Below are 19,864 nucleotides of genomic sequence, written 5' to 3' on the forward strand. Positions count from 1 at the left end.
ATCCATGACCAGATCGGGTAATGCAGCGATCAATGTCAGCATTTGACCGCTGAGGGGGTGTGTCGACCGTATGTGACAGCTAGTCAGATATGGAACTTTCCTATTTTGGATATCGGAACTGCAAGCTCCGGCTCGCCGATGGTTATGCAGAGACTTCTGCTATTTCCACGGTTCAAAAGTTATATCTCTTCTAACTGCCGTATTAGGCTAGGTTGATTATTATTTCTTGTGTATTTAAAGCTGCTCTATAGAGCTAGATTGTAAGAATCAGACCTTCATTCTTTTGTTTTATTTGACGGTTGATGCTGGTAATTACGTCTAGCCTGACGCTCCATACATCCGCAGGGAACGAATAAGGGCATTCATGTTCGGAATACAATTATCTTGTTAATTCTGGGACCGCTTTTGATTTGGTTGTCTTGACTTGATGTTCATCGTTCAGAGGGTGGAATGGGGGATGGAACAAATATCAATGGATGGACTTATCCAGCCGGGCGGCGGGGTATAAGCTCTAACATCCTATTTGAGAGTGAAGCTCTCGTTTAACTTAAAGCAAGCTTAAGCGGGCATGATTTATTCCTGAGTTATCTACGATATTTCTTGATTTATCCAAGATTCAATCAATTGTTCAGGCTACGAAGATAGCAGGTGTCTTAAGCTTTGAATGCACTCTTCTGGTTCTCCATATGTATCCAGTGTCTCAGGATCTCTGTAGAGCTAATGCATTCATGAACTATTGGTAAATACTGAGGCCATCAATTGCTCCTCCGGAAGGTATCACTCGGCAACTGTTGTCCTTATAGGTGTAGTATTGTAAGTTCGCACTGTCGTTGAGCAACGACTTGGCGACTTCGATTATGTCTCGCAATAGGGCATAACGCTGGCCGGTGTGCATGAGCGCAAGAGACACTTTAGAGCTGGTAGCCTAGGCCAGACGTGGGATATGGCCGAAATATACCGACAAGCTACTTTCAGCCGATAGTGGAGCCGGCCCTATCATCGATTTATACGGACAAATTGACCGTGATAGATGGTATCTTTGACCGGCCCATTGTTCAGCCCCGATGTTTCGACAGGCAATGTATTTTATATGACTGCCTAAGACACTTAACCACTCCCTGCCACCGTAGAAAATCTGAGTTTGAGATCCGGGCTGACCTTGCCCAAACACTAGTACGGTGGTTCGACTCAAGAGTCGCAAGATGGGAGAAACGTTATAACATCAGTTCATTGTCGCGGGTGATCCGCATGAATTCGACCCTGAGAAGTGGACGTGTGATCGCAAGGAGTTGCCTAAACGGCATTCAGAAACGAACATCAGCGTACTGATTGTTGGGGCCGGCTTCGGCGGCCTTAGAATGCTGGAGGAAGGGTCACAATGTGGTTGGCATCCTGGAGCGTAGCCAGGGACCCAATTATAGCAGTGTGTTCTCTTTCTCTCACTATGTTTAATTCCCTTTATATGGTAATCTCATTTTAATGCCTAATAGGGGATCTTATTATTATTCAACCGTCGGCAGTTGCTGTAATGCGACATTGGCAGTACATGTTTCGCCAACTAGAAGAGGACAAAGTAGATGTTGAGACCTACTACCTCAGACACAACGGTAAGGGTTATCTATGGGCCATCGGTGCCCAGCTACAATGATCCTGAGCACTTGGCCGAGCGCGAGGGCTTTCCGTTCGTAGGACCCGTGCAGATCCGCAAAGAGTTCTTCCAGATGCTACTGCGGCCGCTGGCGAAGGTCGGGCTCAAAGTCGACTATGGGTGCCGGGTGGACCGCTATTTCGAGGACGAAGCAGCCGGCCTGGGCGGCGTTGTGCTAGACAACGGTACGATCCGCGGTGCAGACCTGGTGGTAGCAGCAGACGCTTTCCGGTCACGATCTGAGCTCCTCGTCGCGGGCGAGCACATGCCCACGCGGCCCAGCGGCATGTCTGTGTACCGCAGTGCGCTTCCGAGGTCGTTGACTCTGGATGATGAAGTCCAGCGGCAGCGCTGGGGTAACGGGGCTTTGACGAAGGAGTACTGACTCGGACCGGGAATGCATCTGGGGCTATTCATCTCGCCGGAGTTGGTGGCCTTTGGGCTGACCCCGCGCGACAGTTCCTTGCTGGAGGACAGCACGCCGCCAGTCGAGTCCCGGAACCCGGACGTCAATCCGGAGGATGCCATTATGGTGCTCCGGCGCGTGCCCGACTGGGACCCAGCCATAGAGGCATTGGTGCGGGCGCCGCGAGGCGCCGTGATCCACTGGCCGCTGCTCTGGCGCAACCTTCGACCACACTGGACGTCCAAGGGGGCGCGTTGTGCAGCTGGGCGATGCAGCGCATTCCAGTGTGCCTGCGTCAGCGGCAAGTGCCACTCTGCCATTGAAGACGCCGTCACACTGGCAACCTGCCTGCAGCTTGCGGGCTCCGCACCGTTAGGCGCCCGGGTGTACAATCTGCTGAGATACCAGCGGGTCAGCACTACGCAGAAGATGGCGTTTGTCAATTCGCAGCTGCTGAATGCGTCCACCACCGACTGGGATGCCATTCATAAGGACTCAAAGCAGGTGCGCCTGCGGTTCCCCAAGTGGGTGTTTCGTCATGACCCTGAGACCTATGCGTATGAGAAGTATAAGCTGGCCTTCGCACACTTAGTGGCTGGTGCCGAGTTCCACAATACCAATTTCCCAGCGAGCCATAAATTTGTGCCTTAGACAATCGAGGAAGTCCATGAACAGATCGCGCAGGGGAAACGAGTGGAGGACATACTAGATGGGGACTGGTTGTTAGGATAGGTAGCGAGTGTTGCTCCCAAAGGTATATGTTCAACATTGATAACTTGTTGCAAGTCAAGAATCGTCCATTGATTTTTTGTAGAATACGTCATGGAACTTGTTTGCCCAATCCGCAGAGTGGGGGCCGCATTGCATCATTTCTCCTCTCAGATATTAGAGACAGTCCACATTTTCATTTTCGTGTTGTTTCATAGATCCCATTAGCAACGCCTTCTCTTCTGCATTTCAGAGTGTACCAGAGTATGCCATTAATATGTACGTTGAAATATGCTTTAAACAGAAGGGTCTGGCAATGACATCTATTAACAATCCCTGTCCAATAACTACCTAGATAATCAGGTAATCACCCTGGACCTGTAGATGGCAGGTACGGATGGAGAAATGGGAAGAAATGCGTCACAAGCCCCGTCAGAGTACAGACAGACGGGAGAGCCGGTGGAAAATTTGGCTGGCCCATTAGTGTTCACCACACTAACATCGCGCATATCGTACCGGCCATCCGGATCGTCAACCGCCTCTACCATAACCGCCGCCAAATCGAGATACGACAGCGGGCTAGTCTCATCCGTCAGGCTCAGCGCATGCCCACGCTGCTCGTCCACTGAGAGCGCACCTGGCTTTATGAAGATGGTTGTCAGCCAGTGGATCTCCGCGCGCAGGAGCTTCTCAGTCTCCAGGAGGTCGTGGTAGACATACGGTGCCGAGCGGAGCAGGATCTGCCGGAGGAGGAAAGGGACATGACGCGAGAAATGGTCGTCGATCGTTGCGGATGAGAGAAGAATCAACTTAGGGGCCTGTTTGATTTTGCAAAGCCCGGATGACGGTGCTGGCGGTGTCTTACGCCAAACGACAGCCGGGAGAGTTATCGTTGTCGAGACGACAAGGAACACAGCGCGACAGTTGCGAATGCAGGCTGCCAGAACTTGCTCATCGTGGATGCTGCCTTCAAAGACCTCTACCTGCTTATATTCGTCCATCTCTGGCAGTAGCCGTACAAGCTTGGCTCTGCTGCGACAATAGGCTCTTATTTGGGCGTCGGGACGTCGCAGAAGAATTTGGATGATTGCTCTGCCGCAGTTCCCGGTGGATCCCAGGAATGCATATGTGGTGATTGTGGACATAGTATCCTCAGGATTGTGCCCTGGGTGTTAGGAAACGTGGGCCGCTGGCGTAACGGAGCAAACCATTTATAGATCGGGCTGCAATATCAAAGCTCCATAGAATCACCACCAAATCACAGCAAGCAAAATGCTTTCGCACGGGGCACTATTGCTGGCTGATGATCCATCTCCGATGTGAGGCAAGCCCGACATCGGTTGATTCAAGTCGAGCTATGGCAATAGGCCGAGCAGGCTGTCATGTACTCAACCTTGCCCTTTAGGGCTTAACAGATAAGCCATACTGAAGTTTCCACATCCCACCATCTAGATCTGCCCTGTCCTAGCATAGAAGACAGAGATACGGGCGTGCATTACAGAGAAAAGGTTATAAGACTAGCGTTTATAACACTTGCAGTAGGGCAACGAGGACCGCCAAAGTTGACAAAAGTTTATACTTTGCAGAGTACTACAAGCAGCGCAACAACACTGTAACGCATATACTATCAAGAATCCAGTTAACGCCTAGTTGCCAGGATCAGTTTGGCAGGCCAATACCCCCGGGCCAAGCGTCCATCGCCCAACAGAACGTCGAGCTCCGCCAGTAAATCGATGAAAGCGTCCAGATCCTCCGAAACAAACGGAAACGAGCAGATGTGCTCTTTGACACCATTCAGGTCCGTCTCAAAGCTCCAGCCCTCTTCGTCCTCGAACAGAATCTCGTCCGTCTCTCCCGTATAGACCGGCTCAGTGTTCCGGTGCGCCTCTTCAGGCGGCAGGAGACTGACAATCCTCCCTCGCCCCATGTTCAAGTGCAGACGAATCGCGCCCGGCTCGAAATTATCAGTGCTCAACGGCGCTACATTGGCACCGTCCTGCGTGCGGGCCATGACGCCGATGATGTAGTCAGGGTTCTCCGCTTCCTTAAGGACATCCCGGCCGCCCCGGTAGCTGATACGCTGCCACAAGTCTTGCAGCTGCGCATCTGGTAAGTGCTTACTACGTACATTGAATAGAATATGTCTAATGCGATATAGTCCCAGCAAGTCCAGAAGGCTTCTCCATCAGCACGCCGCCAGCCTGGAGTCCGGAGCGTACATCGCACAGAAACAACGACTATCTGTCGGCCCAATGGTTTCTCACATCAGCAGTAGCATTGGAGACCAATTCTTCTTCACTTTACTATAGCTGTGCAAGGGAACTCTATCTGCCCTGGAACCTTGAGTGGCTTTTCCCTGAGTGGACAGAACCCTGAGTGGACAGAAGAGCCTTGTGGACTATCGAAGTGGTTACGATGATCATGTGATTAATATCTGAAACGAACGACTGTATTGAAGATCTTGATCTCCTAACTACGACCTGTGTGGGCAATTTAAACCTTTTTGAAGACTTCAAAAGAAGGTTCTAGATATCTGTAGATAGTTCAGTTTATACGAGCGAGGTGCTGGACATTGATTAGTAAGGAGGAACCTCCTCCGGTTGACAACAAGCCGTAATGACAAAATCGCGTGCATAGATACTGTTAAGCCTGTAGACATTATGGTTATTAGGCAGCTGCGGCAGGCGTGCATGTTCACTGTTCAATATCTGCATACAGTGATCTGCTCAACCTCCAGTGGGATGCCCGAGCCTGTCTCCCGTACTTATAGTTCTGACAATTGCCTCTGTCCACAGGGTGGCTGATGGCAGGGAATATCTTCAAGGAAACAAGCCAATCTCGTCAATGAGCCATATTGCCCTAAAATTTCCGGGTGTCAGCAACGGAACTTGCCAGATACATTTGGGTGGCTGAGGTGGAAATGAACATCGTTGTCCTGCTTGCTTATCCAACTATTGCTCCGTCTGTCGAATCAAACGTGAGCTCGTGACCTTAGAAAGAGCAGTAGCCAAGTTTTCGCTGGACTGCCAAGCGTATTATGGGGGACAACGAAGCAATTCACAAGGTTCCCTGAGATGGCGTTGACAAATGTGGATGCCATTCAGTTCAACTGCTAAACTATAAGTTTCACTTAGTATAGCTCCGTCTAATAATTACTCCTTTGATGGAGCTTTGCTATGGTGGGCAACAATAGCGAGTAGCCAAGCAGAGATTGTACAAGGTTGTCCGAAAGAGGGAAGAGTATATCGCCGACTTGACCTAACGCCAAGACATCCATATCGCCGACTCCACTGTTTTAAGTATACCCCATGGGTTGTTTTCTTCTGAGAAGGTATTCATTCTAATTGGCACTTCAAGGACTAGAGCTACTTCGCAAGTACGGTCAAAGAAGCAGAATGAAACTCCTTCGCTCGCCGGGGATCAACCTTGCTACGGCTTCTACGCAAGTCTACCGACAAGCAGCACTTTCTCATATGTCGATACAGATCCGACAAGCCTCGAACTGGCAGAAACATACAGCGACTACGCTACCAAGCGTGCAAAACAAAGTTGAAAAGAACAATAAACTCGACTATGTTCTGTAATAGCTCCAGCTTGACCCACTATCCAGATCATCTCTGACTAACTACTCTGGCGGCTCATCACAGGACAAAGACCGATGCTCTTATCTCCTGGGCACGTAACGGCTCCCTCTGGCCTCTGACTTTTGCTCTCGCATGTTGCGGTGTTGAAATGATGCAGACCTCCATGCCTCGGTACGACCAGGATAGACTGGGAATCATATTTCGTGCCTCGCCTCGACAAGCAGACGTCATGATCGTTGCTGGAACCGTGACAAATAAAATGGCACCTGCTCTGCGACAGTTATACGACCAGATGCCAGAGCCTCGATGGGTCATAAGTATGGGCAGTTGTGCGAACGGCGGCGGGTATTATCACTATAGCTATAGTGTTGTGAGGGGGGTGGACAGGATCGTGCCGGTAGATGTTTATGTGCCCGGGTGCCCGCCGACGGCGGAGGCGCTGCTGCAAGGCATTTTCACCCTGCAGAGGAAGATTAAACGGACACCAGTGACGAGGATGTGGTATCGGAGGTGAGCAGGACGGCTGATATGGGAAGCGTTATGGGTATTAGGTCGGCTCTTCATATTCTTCATGGATTGAGTGAGTCATTGTTGGCAGAGCGCATTAGATTTAGATCGTTTTCGATAAACTCCTCATTAAGAAAGGCTGAAAACGGGAAGAGCGAGTTCACTCCGATTAGTTCGGCTTCGCCGGCCATAGTATCGCTCATCGGAAAGTCGCTCGTCGTTGGGAAGTTGTAGTCCCCATCCACCGCCGTAGGACGAAACTGGGTCTGTTGCTCATTGATGCCTGCCGGTGGCGCGGGTTCATCTGGAACCTCACAGCCCCGAGCGGCGAGGATTCGCGCAAATAGTCGATAATATAAGAGTCCCGGTGGCCAGTGCTCAACCAGCTTACTGAGGACCAGCATGCATAATCGCGCTCGATGCTTTGAAACTTCATTTACTTCAGACGCAGGGCGGCGCATATTCAGGATGAGTACAGACAGTGCTGCAAATGTTGGCGGCAGCCTATTAAGGTCAGTCAGCGGCCATTGGAGGTAATGGACCCTGCCTACAGTCGTAAAGGGCAAGCAGTTATGAGCTCTGCTGTCAGAATGTTTTCCAGTATCCTAACAATTTCAACTGCTGCGTCGAAGACGGGGGTTCTCGGAGTCATCATCTCGGGATTCCGAAAATGATTGCGGCGCAAGATAATCTCAAAGCAACTGCACCACATTAGGATACCAAACTAGGTATAAGGTGAGAGGTTACTCGTACAAATATGTCAGGTTAAGCATTGTTGCGAATAGTCCATTCTGTAGTGTAAGGGTCGTTCGACATTGCAGCTCTACTGGCAACGAGTCCTTCCATTCCGCTAAGGCTTCCATATTTCCTAAAGCTGTTGATGGTTCTGAATGCCCGTTGTATAGCGATCGATAGCAGCTGCTCACTTCTTCGAGTTAGTACCCTCCTCCAGACTAGCAAATTCAGGGCAGGCATACCCCGTAGACAAAGGTCCGCCAGATAGACGGGTTCCAGCCGAGTCTCTTTTGTCGCGTTCCCACCGAACCTTTCCGGAGCGTCATCATCATCAAAATCCTGCTCTGTAACCAATCTTGTCGTGCAATACGCGTCGTTCACGTGTGGGATACGTCCTAGCTGCACTGCAGTGGAAATGTCATGGCTCTGACGGTCTGTTAGCTACCAACCGGTCCCTTTGGGAAGAGCTCACATAGATAGTCCACCACAGCCGCCTCCAGAGTTTGCTCTTCCTCTGGTCCAGCGACAAGTATGTTTTTCTGAATTCATTAGTAAGTACAGGAAGCGAAAGGCGAGTTTATTACTCTTGGTGCATTCCTAAAGACTGCGCAAGGCCAACACTTATCCCGGTCCAATACCACATGTCCTTTTGTTGCGTGGGAGTCTCCCACCAAAAGGACAGATATAGAAGCGTCTGAATCACCGCAACAGCATCCGTCTCATATCCCGCATCGTAAAGCGCCTTTGCCCGGTGGTAGTACGTAAATGCCGCCATATACCTGTTACCGAACCCGGCGTCCGCTACAATTGACGGGTCGCTGTGTAAGAATGCGACCATATACATGGCTTGCAGCAGGAGCTGTGAAACATGGCCTGTTTCGAGTTTGCCGAGAAAGTCCTTACGGTCAATAATGGGGACCACCGGATATATTATCTCAAAAAATGTACAGAGGAGCTTATCCCTAGTATTCCTGTTAAGCGTGTCAAATGCGCCTAGTTCATCTAGACGCGCACGCTCCCTGCGGAAATAGTCGTCAACAAACCGCCTGGTAGGCGATCCCAGCCAGTCAACGTGTGCAAGGCGGGTGTTGCTCATGCGAGGGTTATAGTCTTCGTGGCTCTCATCGAGCTCCCTGCGTGTGTACTCGAGGTTGAAGTAGTCGCCATAGTAGATGGTGCGGCCACTCTGGGATTCAGTGGTATCGGAGCGTGAGGTATACGGAGCGGTAGATTCTCGCGCACTCCTCCCGCTCTCAAACGTCGCTGGAGTCGACAAGGAAGTCGCCTCTGTGCCTGACTCTGAAGCACCAGGCACCGGGCCAAATGAATGCCTGAACCCGGAGCGCCTCAAGGGTTCGCGCTTATGTCTATGCTGTCAGTTTACGTATCCACTAAGCTAATAAGCACAATCAGACGTACTTTCCGCGTTTCGACACAATCGGCTCGCATTCCTGTCCAGTGGAGCGACAGCGAGAACAGGGCGTTTCCTGCGTTCGATCACAGCGTACTCGGCGCAAGTGGCACGACTTGCAGGCGACCTTGGTCTTGGATGGTGGCATGTTGAACTTTGGAGGTCGGACGTTGAACTTATCTGGAAGCTGGTAGGTTCATCCTGCAAAGTCGACGTTCAGGCCAGAAGAGTTCAGATCACGTGACAACATCCAGTCCTGGATGACAGCAGACTTGAGCCTCAAGACGGTCGGCTAGGAGCATAGGAATGCGAAGGTGACATTCTATGACTGAGCTGGTCTCTCTTGAGTCCTACGATACATGAATAGCACGCGGCAACAGTCGGCATTGGGGTATATTCTATAATCTAGCTTCAATGGCATGGATGACAGTAGCGAACCGTACACATAATAACAGGTCAATGACGGATATATAAAGTAGTCCGGCATATTTTAGCATCAGACGGTCCTCTCAGGTTCTCCAGCGGTTTTGGTATCTTCGACAACGACTTGGACCTCATGGCTGTGCTCGAGCTCCGATATCACAATCCATGTGGGGATGACACTGAGGAGGGTAATGCCAAAGTTGAGACCGATGCTCACAAAGTGGTTGGCATTGCCTTCGGATTGCATTCTAGTCAGGTTAGCGACTCCCGTTCGTATAGACTTTGGTTGATGGAGGCAACTTACGCCCATGCCACAGTCTGACCCAGAGCTTCAAATCCACGAAGGATACCGCAGTGATAGGAAAGGGACGACAGGTCAGTGGCATACTGACCGACAAGCCAGTACAGGAACTGTTGGAATGCTTGGCCGGCAAATGTCCAGAAGAAGACCAGGGCGTACGTCTTGCCGAAACCGCCCTTAAACCAATCAAAGACCGGAGACTCGGGCAAGTCGTAGTAGAATTGGTACTGCAGGATGGTCGCCCAAATCCAGGTACCAGTGAGCACGAGAACAATTGCCGCAAAGGCGACGCGCGCCCTCGTCTTGATGTGGATGGATTGCCTGTCCAGCAGGCCGGCGATGAGGAAGGAGGAGATGATCCCGGCAAAGTTGGTGAAGAACGAGGAGAAGGCGCGAGACCGAACAGTGAAGTAGCTGGTCAGCCAGGTGCTCTGAAATCCGTTGTAGAAGTAGCTGATGAAGAACGCCGGCAGCAGCATGACGACACGGCGCGAGGCGATCAAGGCGAACGCGGCCTTGAATTCCGCCGCCCACGAGGCCTGCTTGTGCACGAGAACAAGAGTCCGGTCCTTGCGCAGCACCTTATGGGCTGGGCTGAGAAGGATGGCAATAGGCAGGCCCAGGCACATGATGACAATGAAGACGATGTACGTGCTGGCGCTGACCGAACCCTGGCCTGAGTTTTGCGCATTCAGACCGAGATTGATCGCGCCACCGACGATGGGGCCTGCGGCCTTTGCGGTTTGCCAGATAGCTAGACAGGTCAGCTCTCTAATTGCCTTACGGAACGTGGCTGGATGCCGTACCCAGGTAAAAGGCCCGATCCTGCGGGCTAGGATATCCGATGATAATGGCCGCCTCGGCAGCCCAGAAGAACCCAGCTGAAATACCGCAGAGGGCACTGCCGAACAGCAAAAACCACGTCGTGGGCGAATAATTGTTCGTGTAAAGACCAGCTCCATAAATCGGGTAGCCTATCGCTCCCAGAGCCAGGCCATAACGAAGCCCGATCCGGTTGTTGATGGCACCGGCAGCCACACATACGACGGCGAATAACCCGTATAGAAGCGCATTTGCGGCCGAGACAGCATAGGGCTCTGCCGCACCGCCGGCGCCAAGGTTGTTTAAGGCATCCCACATACCGGGCGCGGTGAACGAAACACCGCTGGCGATGGCTATCTGGAAGGGGATAGACCGGAATACCGAGATAAAGCGACCTGTTGGGACCCGGACCGTCGCCGCTTCTGGAACATCTGGAGCATCCATGACGGCAGATGACAATATGACAGGTTCCTTGGAACCTTGATTTTCCTCCCACGTGGCAGTTGTGCCTGAAAATTGGGAGAAAGAACTTGTTATATAGGAGAGTGTGAAACTGGACCAGAGCAAAAACTCAACAAGAGTGGGTCGCAGCAATTGCGTGATTGCACGCTATCAGGCTGGCGGCTCGCTCACTTTGCTCAGCAACGTCCAAGCTTCGGTTTAACTGGATCGAGTCTAGCATCTGGGCCCGGGGCCGTTCCGTGCTCTCTTCATTCATCTCTGGAACGGGCGGGTCGGTGGAGTATGTGCTGTTATCGACACTGACGGTCAACTCAGATGCTCTGCCAGAGAGAGCGTTAAAGAGCTACCCAGGTCTCAAGCGGACTGATGCAAGTCTGCTATGGCAAGGTCGGCCTTGCTCAAGTGTCTACATCAGAAACCGTGGCCAAGATACCGACTCTCTATACTGTGGAACCCTACCCGTCCCGTGATATAAAGGTCTTAGTGGGTACAGCGGCACGTCTTCTTCGACGTGCCTTGGTTGTTGGGAGCATCCTATTGAATACAAACTGTCCCGCTACATCGAGATTCTGCCTCGTGATATGTTTGCAAATTGATCTTCACGAGAGTAAGGAGCTCCTGAGCTCTTCAAGGGAAGGAATGGTCGAGTAAGAGGCAATCCAACAGACGGTCCATTCTTGCTCATTCCTGAGAGGAGGAAAAGTATCATAATAGACAATATAGACAAAAGAGCCAATGCAAGGAGATACCTAATTCAAGGCTTCGTGCTGCTGCAATGGTACCTGAAAATCACGCGCCGGTGGTAGCATATAGTGAGGTGCAGTGAAAGGGGTCGCCCGGTGGGTGAGTAGCAATATATATCATCAAGGGACAGGAGTCAAACTCTGGTCATGGCATTAAGATATTATTTCTAAGCGGACCTCAACAAAAACGATCCAAAGGATATAGTTGGCTTGTGGAGAAGGACAGACAGCTCACTACTCGCCCACGGGCATTGGCCGAGCCGCATTCTCTACATACGGGGGAGGCGGATCTGCTGCCTTCATGAAAGCCTCCTCCCTGATTCGTCGGAGCTCCTTTTGAGCATTTTCCAACTGTCGTGCTGCATCCTGCAACTCAGACCGCAAAGAACTCTCGCGGGATTTTGCCTGCCGCAATTGACCGGTAAGGAATCCCTCCGCGTTCTGCACTTCGTCGTACGAGTCTTGGATCATTTTGAGAAAGCCGAGGTTGAATAGATAGTTGTCGCAGAGAATCCCACTGATCATATCGATCTGGACGATGCCCATTCGCGGCAGAGGGCGCACCTCTGGGTCAAGGCGTATGGCCTGGGAGATCAGCAGCTGCGTCTGGCTGACCTTCTGCTGGGCAAGGGAGAGGTGGTTCTGTTGCTGGAAGTCGGCAAGGAGCCCTCCAAAGCCGAACATGTCCCTCTCACAGGCCCGGCGAGCCTGGAAGATATGGAGCAAGGCTTCTTTAATAGTGAGCTGGGATCTGGCAAGGCATTGAGCCGCCTTGCCGGTATTATTCACCTGGCTCTTCAGCTCCCGATGGTGGATTTCTGCGGCCTTTGTGGCATTCTCCTGTTCGTCTTCCTCCGGGAACTCAGACGTCGGCCCTTCGAACAGTCGTCTGTACATGGCTTCCAATTCCTCGTTTAACCTAGCGCACTTGGTGGAGGCGGCTTCGAGCTCCTTCTGTTCTTCTGTGGCATCGTGGATCTGGGCCTCCAGCATCTCCTTTTCCCCTTTGATCTTGTTCTCCGTCTCGAGGGCGCTGTAGTAGTCCCTCATTTCCTGGTCTGCCTTCTCTTCAAACGCCGCTCGCTTTCCAGTCGCTCGGTACATCAACCGCCGGACAGTACTGTCACGGTACTTTTCATGTCTCTCGCGCTCGATCTGGGTATGCTGTCTGATCTCGTCTAAATGACGGTTTGTCTTTGCCAGCCGCCGTTGCAGATCCGACAGAAACGCGCGGTGGGATTTGAGATCGCTGGGGGCATTTCCCACGGTCTGCAGTTCCGCCAGGATCTGGCTGTGTCGATCGCTTACACTGGAGATGTTTTCATAGACAGACATATTGTCGATGTGCTAGCAGAATAACTCTGTACAGTACTGCCCCCTCTGTAGTGAGAAGAAAAGGAAGTGACCAGCAATGACGACATCGCTTGCTAATATATCTCAGCCACAATTCAGGTCAGGCTCAGTGCTGCGAGCACGTCTCGCAAAATAAATCCGAAAAAGCTACCTATGCACATTGAATGGTAGTATCTTGTATCTGAATGACTTCTGAAGTCATTCTACAGTCGAAATGGGAGTCCACAGTCCAGTGTGCTGGTCTTCTGTCATGGAAAGGGCCAATTTGCCAAGACAGCCAAGACCATGAATATTTCCGATCTGGACTAGTGTCGATTCCTTTCCCTCCAAGTTTCGGCTCCTCAGGCTCTTAGGCTCTCTCAGAGACAGCTGGGAACGCCTGCCCACGAATGACTGTTGTAGTAGCAGGTTTTTTTTTGGCTGGGAACCATTTATCGAGTCCAACATGTGGCTGCTCCGACTCCGCCACTGGCTGGTTTGCTGGTAGGCCACTGGATTGATTTGTTCTTGAACGTCAGCAACGTAATAATTGATCTATTCCAGAGTATATTAACGGATTTTCGGTTCGAGCTATCATTTACATCCGACAAAGTCTAACGGCCGAACAGAGCCTATCATTGGCGACACTGTGATTCTGGCTCTGACAAACTTTAGCTTATCGGGAAACATGCACTTCCTACAGACTCATGTCTAGTGCTAATGGGCAATCCCGCAAACAGGCCGCTCGCCTTGGCGGTTGTTCTGAACTTACAAGCTGGGGAACCATTCCGGCTGAGACAGAGTGGTATCAGTATACGATGCATTGTCATCATGTTGTCCGGTGAAGTGGTTATCCAGGTAAGGTAGACCCTGAGTTCTATACTAGACAAGATACTGACGACATCGGCTAGGGGTAAACAAATTACATGTACCCGTCGCTCTGATCCAGATGCCGCATCCACCATTGCAAGCAGGTCTGGGCATAGGCAGGGCTGTTGAATAAATGGCGGGCTAGGGGGCCAAATGATAGTGCCCTCATGCTTTAGGTCCTGGTGAGTTCTCGCTGATGCGCAAGAACTCTGGGACCAACGCGCGTTTATATGCCCGAGCCGTCACTTAGATCTGTGGGTGAATCGGTGACAGCAAGGTAGAAGCCTAAAAGCCTTCTATCCTTTATGGATACTGCATGACTCACTCATGGACTCGGACGGGATTGCCCAGAACCAGGCGGTCTGTAGTTTTGTTTATCCTAATCCATCGTACCTAGCTTAGGTACAGGAGCATCACATCTGCATTTGGACATAGGCGATTTTTAGAGTAACACCTTAAAGTATGTTGGTGCATCTTGTGTTTTCCATTGACGCGTACGTCAACCCAGTTATTATGGCAAAGCAGAACAAACGCATTTCCCAAGACTTGAGCTCATACATCAGCAACGGCTTCCTCGAAGTCGCCCAGGAAGCGCCACATTCCCCTGTTCTTAAGATCCGCCTCTTTCCACGAATCCAAGGAACGCTTGGGGAAAAGCCAGCCCTGATCGCCATCTTCCTCGCCAGTAAAAATTGGCAAGAGACTGTGGTCGTGTGCGATGACGACCAGGACATCGTCGCTCTCGTCAAACTCACCGAGCCCTTCTATGGTGGCATTACATTGGTTTAGATCGTGGTTGAACTCTTCAGTAGGCCGGTAAAACGGAGTACAGGTATTACCAGGCTGGTGGCCTAGCGACTCGAATATATCACCTGGACAGATACTCGCATAGCGAGGATTCCTTGGGAGCGGGTTTGGCCGGACTATGTCCGGTATGGGATTGAGCTCTGTTGGGCGGAACACGCCGGGATGGTGCGCGAAGTCCTGAGGATGAAGATTTAGCTGGATAACCAAGAACTGGACGTGGCGCGGTACTTACACCTCCCATCAACACGAAAGAATCAGGCCGGACTCGCGCAAGACCGCACATATGGTCCGGACAGTGGCCCGGCGTGTGCAGTAGGTAAAAGCTGCCGTCACCAAAGTAGTCAATCGCCTTGAACTTTCCAATAGAAAGGGTACCATTTGGATGGTTATCAAAGTCCATCTCCTGCAGTTTTCGTCCCTGCCAGTCGGATGACAAGACAGGGGAATCCGGCTTCTCCGGGTACCCGGGGCCATGGCTGGTGAAGCCCGGTCCGACAACAAGAGCCGTGCTCTGCGGGAACAAGAGAGGATTGCCCGTATGGTCAAAATGGAAGTGAGACCAGATGATGGCATTAATCTCGTCTAGTTGCACGCCATTTTCGACGAGAATTTTAGAGACATCGCCAGGGGCGGTGATTTTTGCTGGCTTGGTTGGGTCTATCAGGCGCTGAGCGACTGCTGGGGCAAGGTTCTCAAAGTCACTCCGTAGAGAGAGATCGAAGAGGATCTTTTGGCCCGAGGGGTGGTTGATGAGGAACGAATAAGACGGGACCATGAGCCGGTCATGGCCTTTGATCTGCGGCACGACGAACCAGGATGCCGGCAGGTCGAGACGCACGCCACTGCATGAGTGAGCAAGAACTGAGGATGGGAGTGGTGGACGTACGGGTCAATGACCGAGACGGAGACGGTGTTTATGGAAGACGGCAGCTCGACCATGATACTGTGCTGTTGGATGTTTTGTCGTGAGGGAAAGTCCCTCGGAAAAAGATTGCATCATGTGGGCCCTTTTACCGGGCAATCTTCGGCTGTTCTCCGGCCAGCGGATTCCGAATATGGCCAGTAATTTCTAACATCCTTGGATGCATCTAGTAGGATGCCGGTATCCCATGGAGGCTGAACGCAATTATTTGTCAGCCACGAGCCTAAAGCATACAAATACGGTATTTGGAAAAATTTAGGTGTCTGTCGACTGGCATTGTAGCTATATTGAATCGTCATGAATGCCTAAGATTCAAGGATACTCGATTCAAAGATACTCCATACGCAGTAGTACACATGCAAGTGTCTGCGCTTTCTTGTCTTTTGACATCATCTTCGCGGGAAATGCCTTCACTGGCCGTGCCTGTGCGCCTGGAGAAAGGTAACGGCTGGGCTCTGACGATTTTCAACATCAAGGTCTGCCCTCTGTAGCATGGACCGATATAGGACCTGATTCTGACTATGCCAGCAAAAAAATCTTACTGCAAAAGTCTAGGAGGAACTCGTGGACGGCCCAGACTCGACATTTGGCGAATTCATATTGCTATCGATTAAGGGTGTAAATCCAGAAACAATTCAGCGTCCAGTACTGGCCCTGGATCCCGCGCAGTTCAGAATTAGAATGGAATCAAGCTAGGCTGGAAGTGACCCAGGTTGCTCAGCAGACGTGCGGTAGGAGACAATCGAGCGCATATCCACTTCAGCTTGGACAACTATCAGCTGCAGTATACCCAGTTATCTGGCCATCCTCGTGTCAGCTTCCGATCCCATTAGGTATGAGGATGCGGCATACGCGAAGCGGAAAACTCGACGTGCTGATCATACAGCTAAAGAGTTTTGAGTCATCCATACATCGGGAGACAGCGGGCACCTAAGTCCTGCCTATGAGCTTGGAGACCAAGATCAGTTTACGAGCCTCCTGCGGTGGTAAACGGGGCCTGAAAATTTGTTTGTCCATGAAAGGTCCTATTATTCTGTTCTGATATCTGGGTAGTCTGAAGAGTGCGCCTGTGGGAGAATATGATGCTGCGGTACGAATGAAATATGCAAATAGGCCCTGGAGTCACGGTGTACGCAGATTCCATATACTAGCACGATTAGGACAGATGATGGTGGGTTGAAGCCAGTTACATGTCCTAAGGAACCATACCAACTCGACCAGCAATTCAGAGATAAGCATGCAAAATGAGAGGACGGAAGGTAGTATAGTACGGAGGTTGCTGGCGCAAAAGAGCGGATTTGGACGTTATCGAGCAGAGTCTGAGCGGAGTGGCCTCAGAGTAGCACCAGGGCTTGACTCGGTGGAGATATCGGGTCTCTACGGCGCTACGAAAAACGGGCATTGAGATAAGGTGAGGGAGGTGATAATAATTCTTTCCGAGTCCAAGTGCTGGCCGGTAATGAAGCCGGTGAGATGGGGGATCACCATGACGTTAACAAGCTGGAACTGTACTGTAAGCTGCTGAGACATTAGAAAAGAAGGATACCGTGCATCAAAGGTTTTCTGAAACACTCTTTGACCGTAATATACTCGGAGTATTATCGATATAGTATCGGAGACGGAATACAGTTGGCCGGTCAGATGATGGCAGGGTTACATCATTGTTTTCAGCCTTCCCGATTGGGCGTACATGAAGCGAAATGCTCGCGTCATCCACCCTGAAGACCAAGAATTGTAGAGTCCACAGTGGCCCAGGAGCATGCCAGAAAATCAAGATCGCCTTTGCTCCGTAGGGCTAAACGGAATGGATAAATACTGGTTATAGCCTGCAGTTTAGCTGGACCCTGAAATGGTACAGAATTTGCCCCCCTTATACCCTACCCATGCGCTATCTGGATCACCATTATTAGCAAGCGTTAATAGAATATATTTCGGCGGAAGAGCCAAATCTTAATCACAATGACACTCATTAACGAGGAAGGTGAGGGAGACCCCGTCTTCTCCGTTGTGGCAGTCCACCCTGCACATGGCGATGACAGAGGCAAGAGTTAACAGTTTCGATCACCTTAGCCATCTCTTCATCGATCCTAAAAGAGATAAACAGCATCAAGAATCAGTTCAAAGTTGACACTGCCTCCCTTAAACATATCACCGACCATTTCGTCCGCCAGCTCGAAGACGGGCTCGCACGCTATGACGGCGAGATTGTACCTCTCCCCTCTGCCTATCCCCAGCTGCCCAACAGCTAATAGCTCGCAGCCAATGAACGTGACATGGGTCCCCTCGTTTCCAACAGGTTACGAAACAGGCCGGTACCTTGCCATTGACATGGGCGGCACAAATCTGCGGATCTGCGATGTGACCCTGACCGAGGAAAAGGGCGCGTATACAATCGAGCAGGACAAATACCAGCTTCCGATCCATCTGAGGAAGGGAAAGGGGGCTGAACTGTGGGAGTTCATTGCAGCAAAACTCGAGGACTTTCTCGCTAAACACAAATTGGCTAGAGACGATGGGGAGAAACTGCCACTGGCCTTTACCTTTTCGTACCCCGTCACCCAGGACCACATCCGGCATGGGGTCCTGCAGCGGTGGACTAAGGGATTTGATATCTCCGGCGTTGAGGGGGATGATGTCGTCGCACATCTGGAGGAGGTGTTTGAGAAGAGGAATGTGCCCGTTAGGCTTGTGGCGCTGGTGAATGATACAGTCGGCACTCTCATCGCGTCTGCCTACAAGAACCCAGCCATCAAGATTGGTAGCATCTTTGCGACGGGATGCAATGCTGCCTATATGGAGAAGGTATCGCGAATCCCCAAGATTGCAGATCACGGCTCCGAGTTTGAGAGCGACGCCCTCGTTTCCATCAACTGCGAATACGGCGCTTTTGATAACGCACACAAGGTCCTCCCCATGACGCGGTTTGACGAAGAGATCGATCAGACCTCCGCAAGGCCCGGGCAACAGGCCTACGAGAAGATGGTAGCCGGGATGTACATGGGCGAACTGCTGCGGCTCCTCCTTCTCCATTTGCACGAGTCCAGTGGGTTTTTCACCGATGCTGAGATCGACCGGCTAAGAGGCTATGGCACGATGGATTCTGCGTCTCTGTCGCGAATGGAAGCGGGAGGATCCGAGGCAGAGCGGATGAGTGACGCCAAGTGCATACTGAAGGACTTGTATGGGATTGAGGCGACCGATGAGGAGGCAAGGGTTTGCTGCCTCCTGGGTGAGATTGTGTGTACTCGTGCAGCGAGGTTATATGCATGCGGTATTGCAGCATTGTGCCGGAAACAGGGCATCAGCGAGTGTGCCGTCGGGGTTGACGGTTCGACTTTTGAGAAGTATTCGCAGTTCCGCGAACGTGCGGCCAATGCCCTGGGCGAGATCCTGGACTGGCCTGAAGGGCATCAGCTGGTGAAGCTGGTCACGGCAGAGGACGGGTCTGGAGTAGGGTCTGCTCTGATCGCGGCCATCACATTGAATCAATAGACCATGGTATAGAATATAGACAGCGTTGGGATCATTCGGTGACCAGAATACGTGGCATCTTAACTATCAATCATACTCCTTCCTTGAAGGAATCCTAAGCCGGCGTAGCCACTGGATTAATTTATTGGGTTAGGAACAGTGCCGGCCCTGGACTTAATCAGAGATCATGCGCATCAAAATTAGACGCCTTAGGGATTGCTGCCGGCTCTGTCTTCCATTTCTTGCTAAGCCAATATTTTGTTCTAGTTCAAACTGGGGATCGCTTCTGGCGCGTCACCAGTCTTTGGCTCGAACACTGGCTATACAATCGATCGTAATGGGATCTTAACGAACCGATTTAGACTATACTAACAATATTAGGCCCCTAAGTCTTTCCTGGGCTGAAAAGTACTGATATTGCTCTCGCGTAATAATTTTCTGTCGGCAGGCATATCGTGGGGACAAGACCATAGCAATACAAGTGTCCTCCTTAACACCTTTATTCAATAATGATTGCTACTGCCAGATTTGACATCCTGACCATGTGCTGCTGTCATCTTCACGCCGGTTCATCAGGTGAGCAATTGGTGCTAGTCTAGCTCTCACAGCGAGATGGCTCGCGTGTATTCTTGCCACCGTTATGGATGCCACCCTGTCGCCCCCTTCGCTGTAACGGGACTACTTCTATAAGGCTGGCACATCGACAACTTCA

The 19,864-nt window shown here is 51.2% G+C and overlaps 10 protein-coding genes across 10 annotated transcripts; 4 read left to right on the forward strand and 6 right to left on the reverse strand.

Annotated features, from left to right (window-relative positions):
• Positions 1-686: 686 nt before the first annotated feature.
• BDW70DRAFT_166993 (uncharacterized protein) lies at positions 687-2,786 on the forward strand (the record flags this gene model as incomplete). Its single annotated transcript, XM_073742133.1, has 8 exons — positions 687-739; positions 810-813; positions 1,227-1,331; positions 1,372-1,423; positions 1,491-1,542; positions 1,613-2,026; positions 2,108-2,696; positions 2,730-2,786. The coding sequence occupies 8 exons, from the start codon at positions 687-689 to the stop codon at positions 2,784-2,786; spliced, it is 1,326 nt and encodes a 441-aa protein (XP_073590779.1).
• A 335-nt stretch (positions 2,787-3,121) lies between these two features.
• On the reverse strand, positions 3,122-3,907 carry BDW70DRAFT_166996 (NAD(P)-binding oxidoreductase; the record flags this gene model as incomplete). The annotated part of the gene is made up of 1 exon (XM_073742134.1): positions 3,122-3,907. The coding sequence occupies one exon, from the start codon at positions 3,905-3,907 to the stop codon at positions 3,122-3,124; it is 786 nt and encodes a 261-aa protein (XP_073590780.1).
• A 494-nt stretch (positions 3,908-4,401) lies between these two features.
• Positions 4,402-4,773, reverse strand: BDW70DRAFT_164937 (uncharacterized protein; the record flags this gene model as incomplete). The annotated part of the gene is made up of 1 exon (XM_073741599.1): positions 4,402-4,773. The coding sequence occupies one exon, from the start codon at positions 4,771-4,773 to the stop codon at positions 4,402-4,404; it is 372 nt and encodes a 123-aa protein (XP_073590781.1).
• BDW70DRAFT_145596 (uncharacterized protein) lies at positions 4,696-5,195 on the forward strand. The gene has a single exon (XM_073738451.1). The coding sequence runs from the start codon at positions 4,910-4,912 to the stop codon at positions 5,069-5,071; it is 162 nt and encodes a 53-aa protein (XP_073590782.1). The 5' UTR covers positions 4,696-4,909; the 3' UTR covers positions 5,072-5,195.
• Positions 5,196-6,157: 962 nt separating this feature from the next.
• BDW70DRAFT_154546 (NuoB/complex I 20 kDa subunit family protein) lies at positions 6,158-6,860 on the forward strand (the record flags this gene model as incomplete). The annotated part of the gene is made up of 2 exons (XM_073739877.1): positions 6,158-6,342; positions 6,410-6,860. The coding sequence occupies 2 exons, from the start codon at positions 6,158-6,160 to the stop codon at positions 6,858-6,860; spliced, it is 636 nt and encodes a 211-aa protein (XP_073590783.1).
• Positions 6,343-9,147, reverse strand: BDW70DRAFT_166999 (Zn(II)2Cys6 transcription factor; the record flags this gene model as incomplete). Its single annotated transcript, XM_073742135.1, has 7 exons — positions 6,343-7,357; positions 7,405-7,554; positions 7,607-7,778; positions 7,831-8,014; positions 8,061-8,127; positions 8,173-8,955; positions 9,008-9,147. The coding sequence occupies 7 exons, from the start codon at positions 9,145-9,147 to the stop codon at positions 6,916-6,918; spliced, it is 1,938 nt and encodes a 645-aa protein (XP_073590784.1). The 3' UTR covers positions 6,343-6,915.
• A 348-nt stretch (positions 9,148-9,495) lies between these two features.
• On the reverse strand, positions 9,496-10,989 carry BDW70DRAFT_164940 (major facilitator superfamily domain-containing protein; the record flags this gene model as incomplete). The annotated part of the gene is made up of 3 exons (XM_073741600.1): positions 9,496-9,670; positions 9,727-10,477; positions 10,530-10,989. The coding sequence occupies 3 exons, from the start codon at positions 10,987-10,989 to the stop codon at positions 9,496-9,498; spliced, it is 1,386 nt and encodes a 461-aa protein (XP_073590785.1).
• A 625-nt stretch (positions 10,990-11,614) lies between these two features.
• On the reverse strand, positions 11,615-13,120 carry BDW70DRAFT_167005 (uncharacterized protein). The gene has a single exon (XM_073742136.1). The coding sequence runs from the start codon at positions 13,083-13,085 to the stop codon at positions 11,985-11,987; it is 1,101 nt and encodes a 366-aa protein (XP_073590786.1). The 5' UTR covers positions 13,086-13,120; the 3' UTR covers positions 11,615-11,984.
• A 1,360-nt stretch (positions 13,121-14,480) lies between these two features.
• On the reverse strand, positions 14,481-15,698 carry BDW70DRAFT_167007 (MBL fold metallo-hydrolase; the record flags this gene model as incomplete). Its single annotated transcript, XM_073742137.1, has 3 exons — positions 14,481-14,936; positions 14,992-15,601; positions 15,646-15,698. 3 exons carry the CDS (start codon positions 15,696-15,698, stop codon positions 14,505-14,507), a joined length of 1,095 nt encoding a protein of 364 aa, XP_073590787.1. The 3' UTR covers positions 14,481-14,504.
• Positions 15,699-17,640: 1,942 nt separating this feature from the next.
• BDW70DRAFT_167009 (uncharacterized protein) lies at positions 17,641-19,173 on the forward strand (the record flags this gene model as incomplete). Its single annotated transcript, XM_073742138.1, has 3 exons — positions 17,641-17,662; positions 17,752-17,888; positions 17,941-19,173. 3 exons carry the CDS (start codon positions 17,641-17,643, stop codon positions 19,171-19,173), a joined length of 1,392 nt encoding a protein of 463 aa, XP_073590788.1.
• Positions 19,174-19,864: the final 691 nt, after the last annotated feature.

Source organism: Aspergillus foveolatus, assembly GCF_047715535.1.
Source record: "Aspergillus foveolatus strain CBS 279.81 unplaced genomic scaffold BDW70scaffold_164, whole genome shotgun sequence".
NCBI classification, from domain to species: Eukaryota; Fungi; Ascomycota; class Eurotiomycetes; order Eurotiales; family Aspergillaceae; genus Aspergillus; species Aspergillus foveolatus.

What these genes read in the sequence shown, in the direction of transcription:
- BDW70DRAFT_145596 (XM_073738451.1), top strand. Translation starts at nt 4,910, where the DNA reads ATGCGATATAGTCCCAGCAAGTCCAGAAGGCTTCTCCATCAGCACGCC.
- BDW70DRAFT_167005 (XM_073742136.1), bottom strand. Translation starts at nt 13,085, where the DNA reads ATGTCTGTCTATGAAAACATCTCCAGTGTAAGCGATCGACACAGCCAG.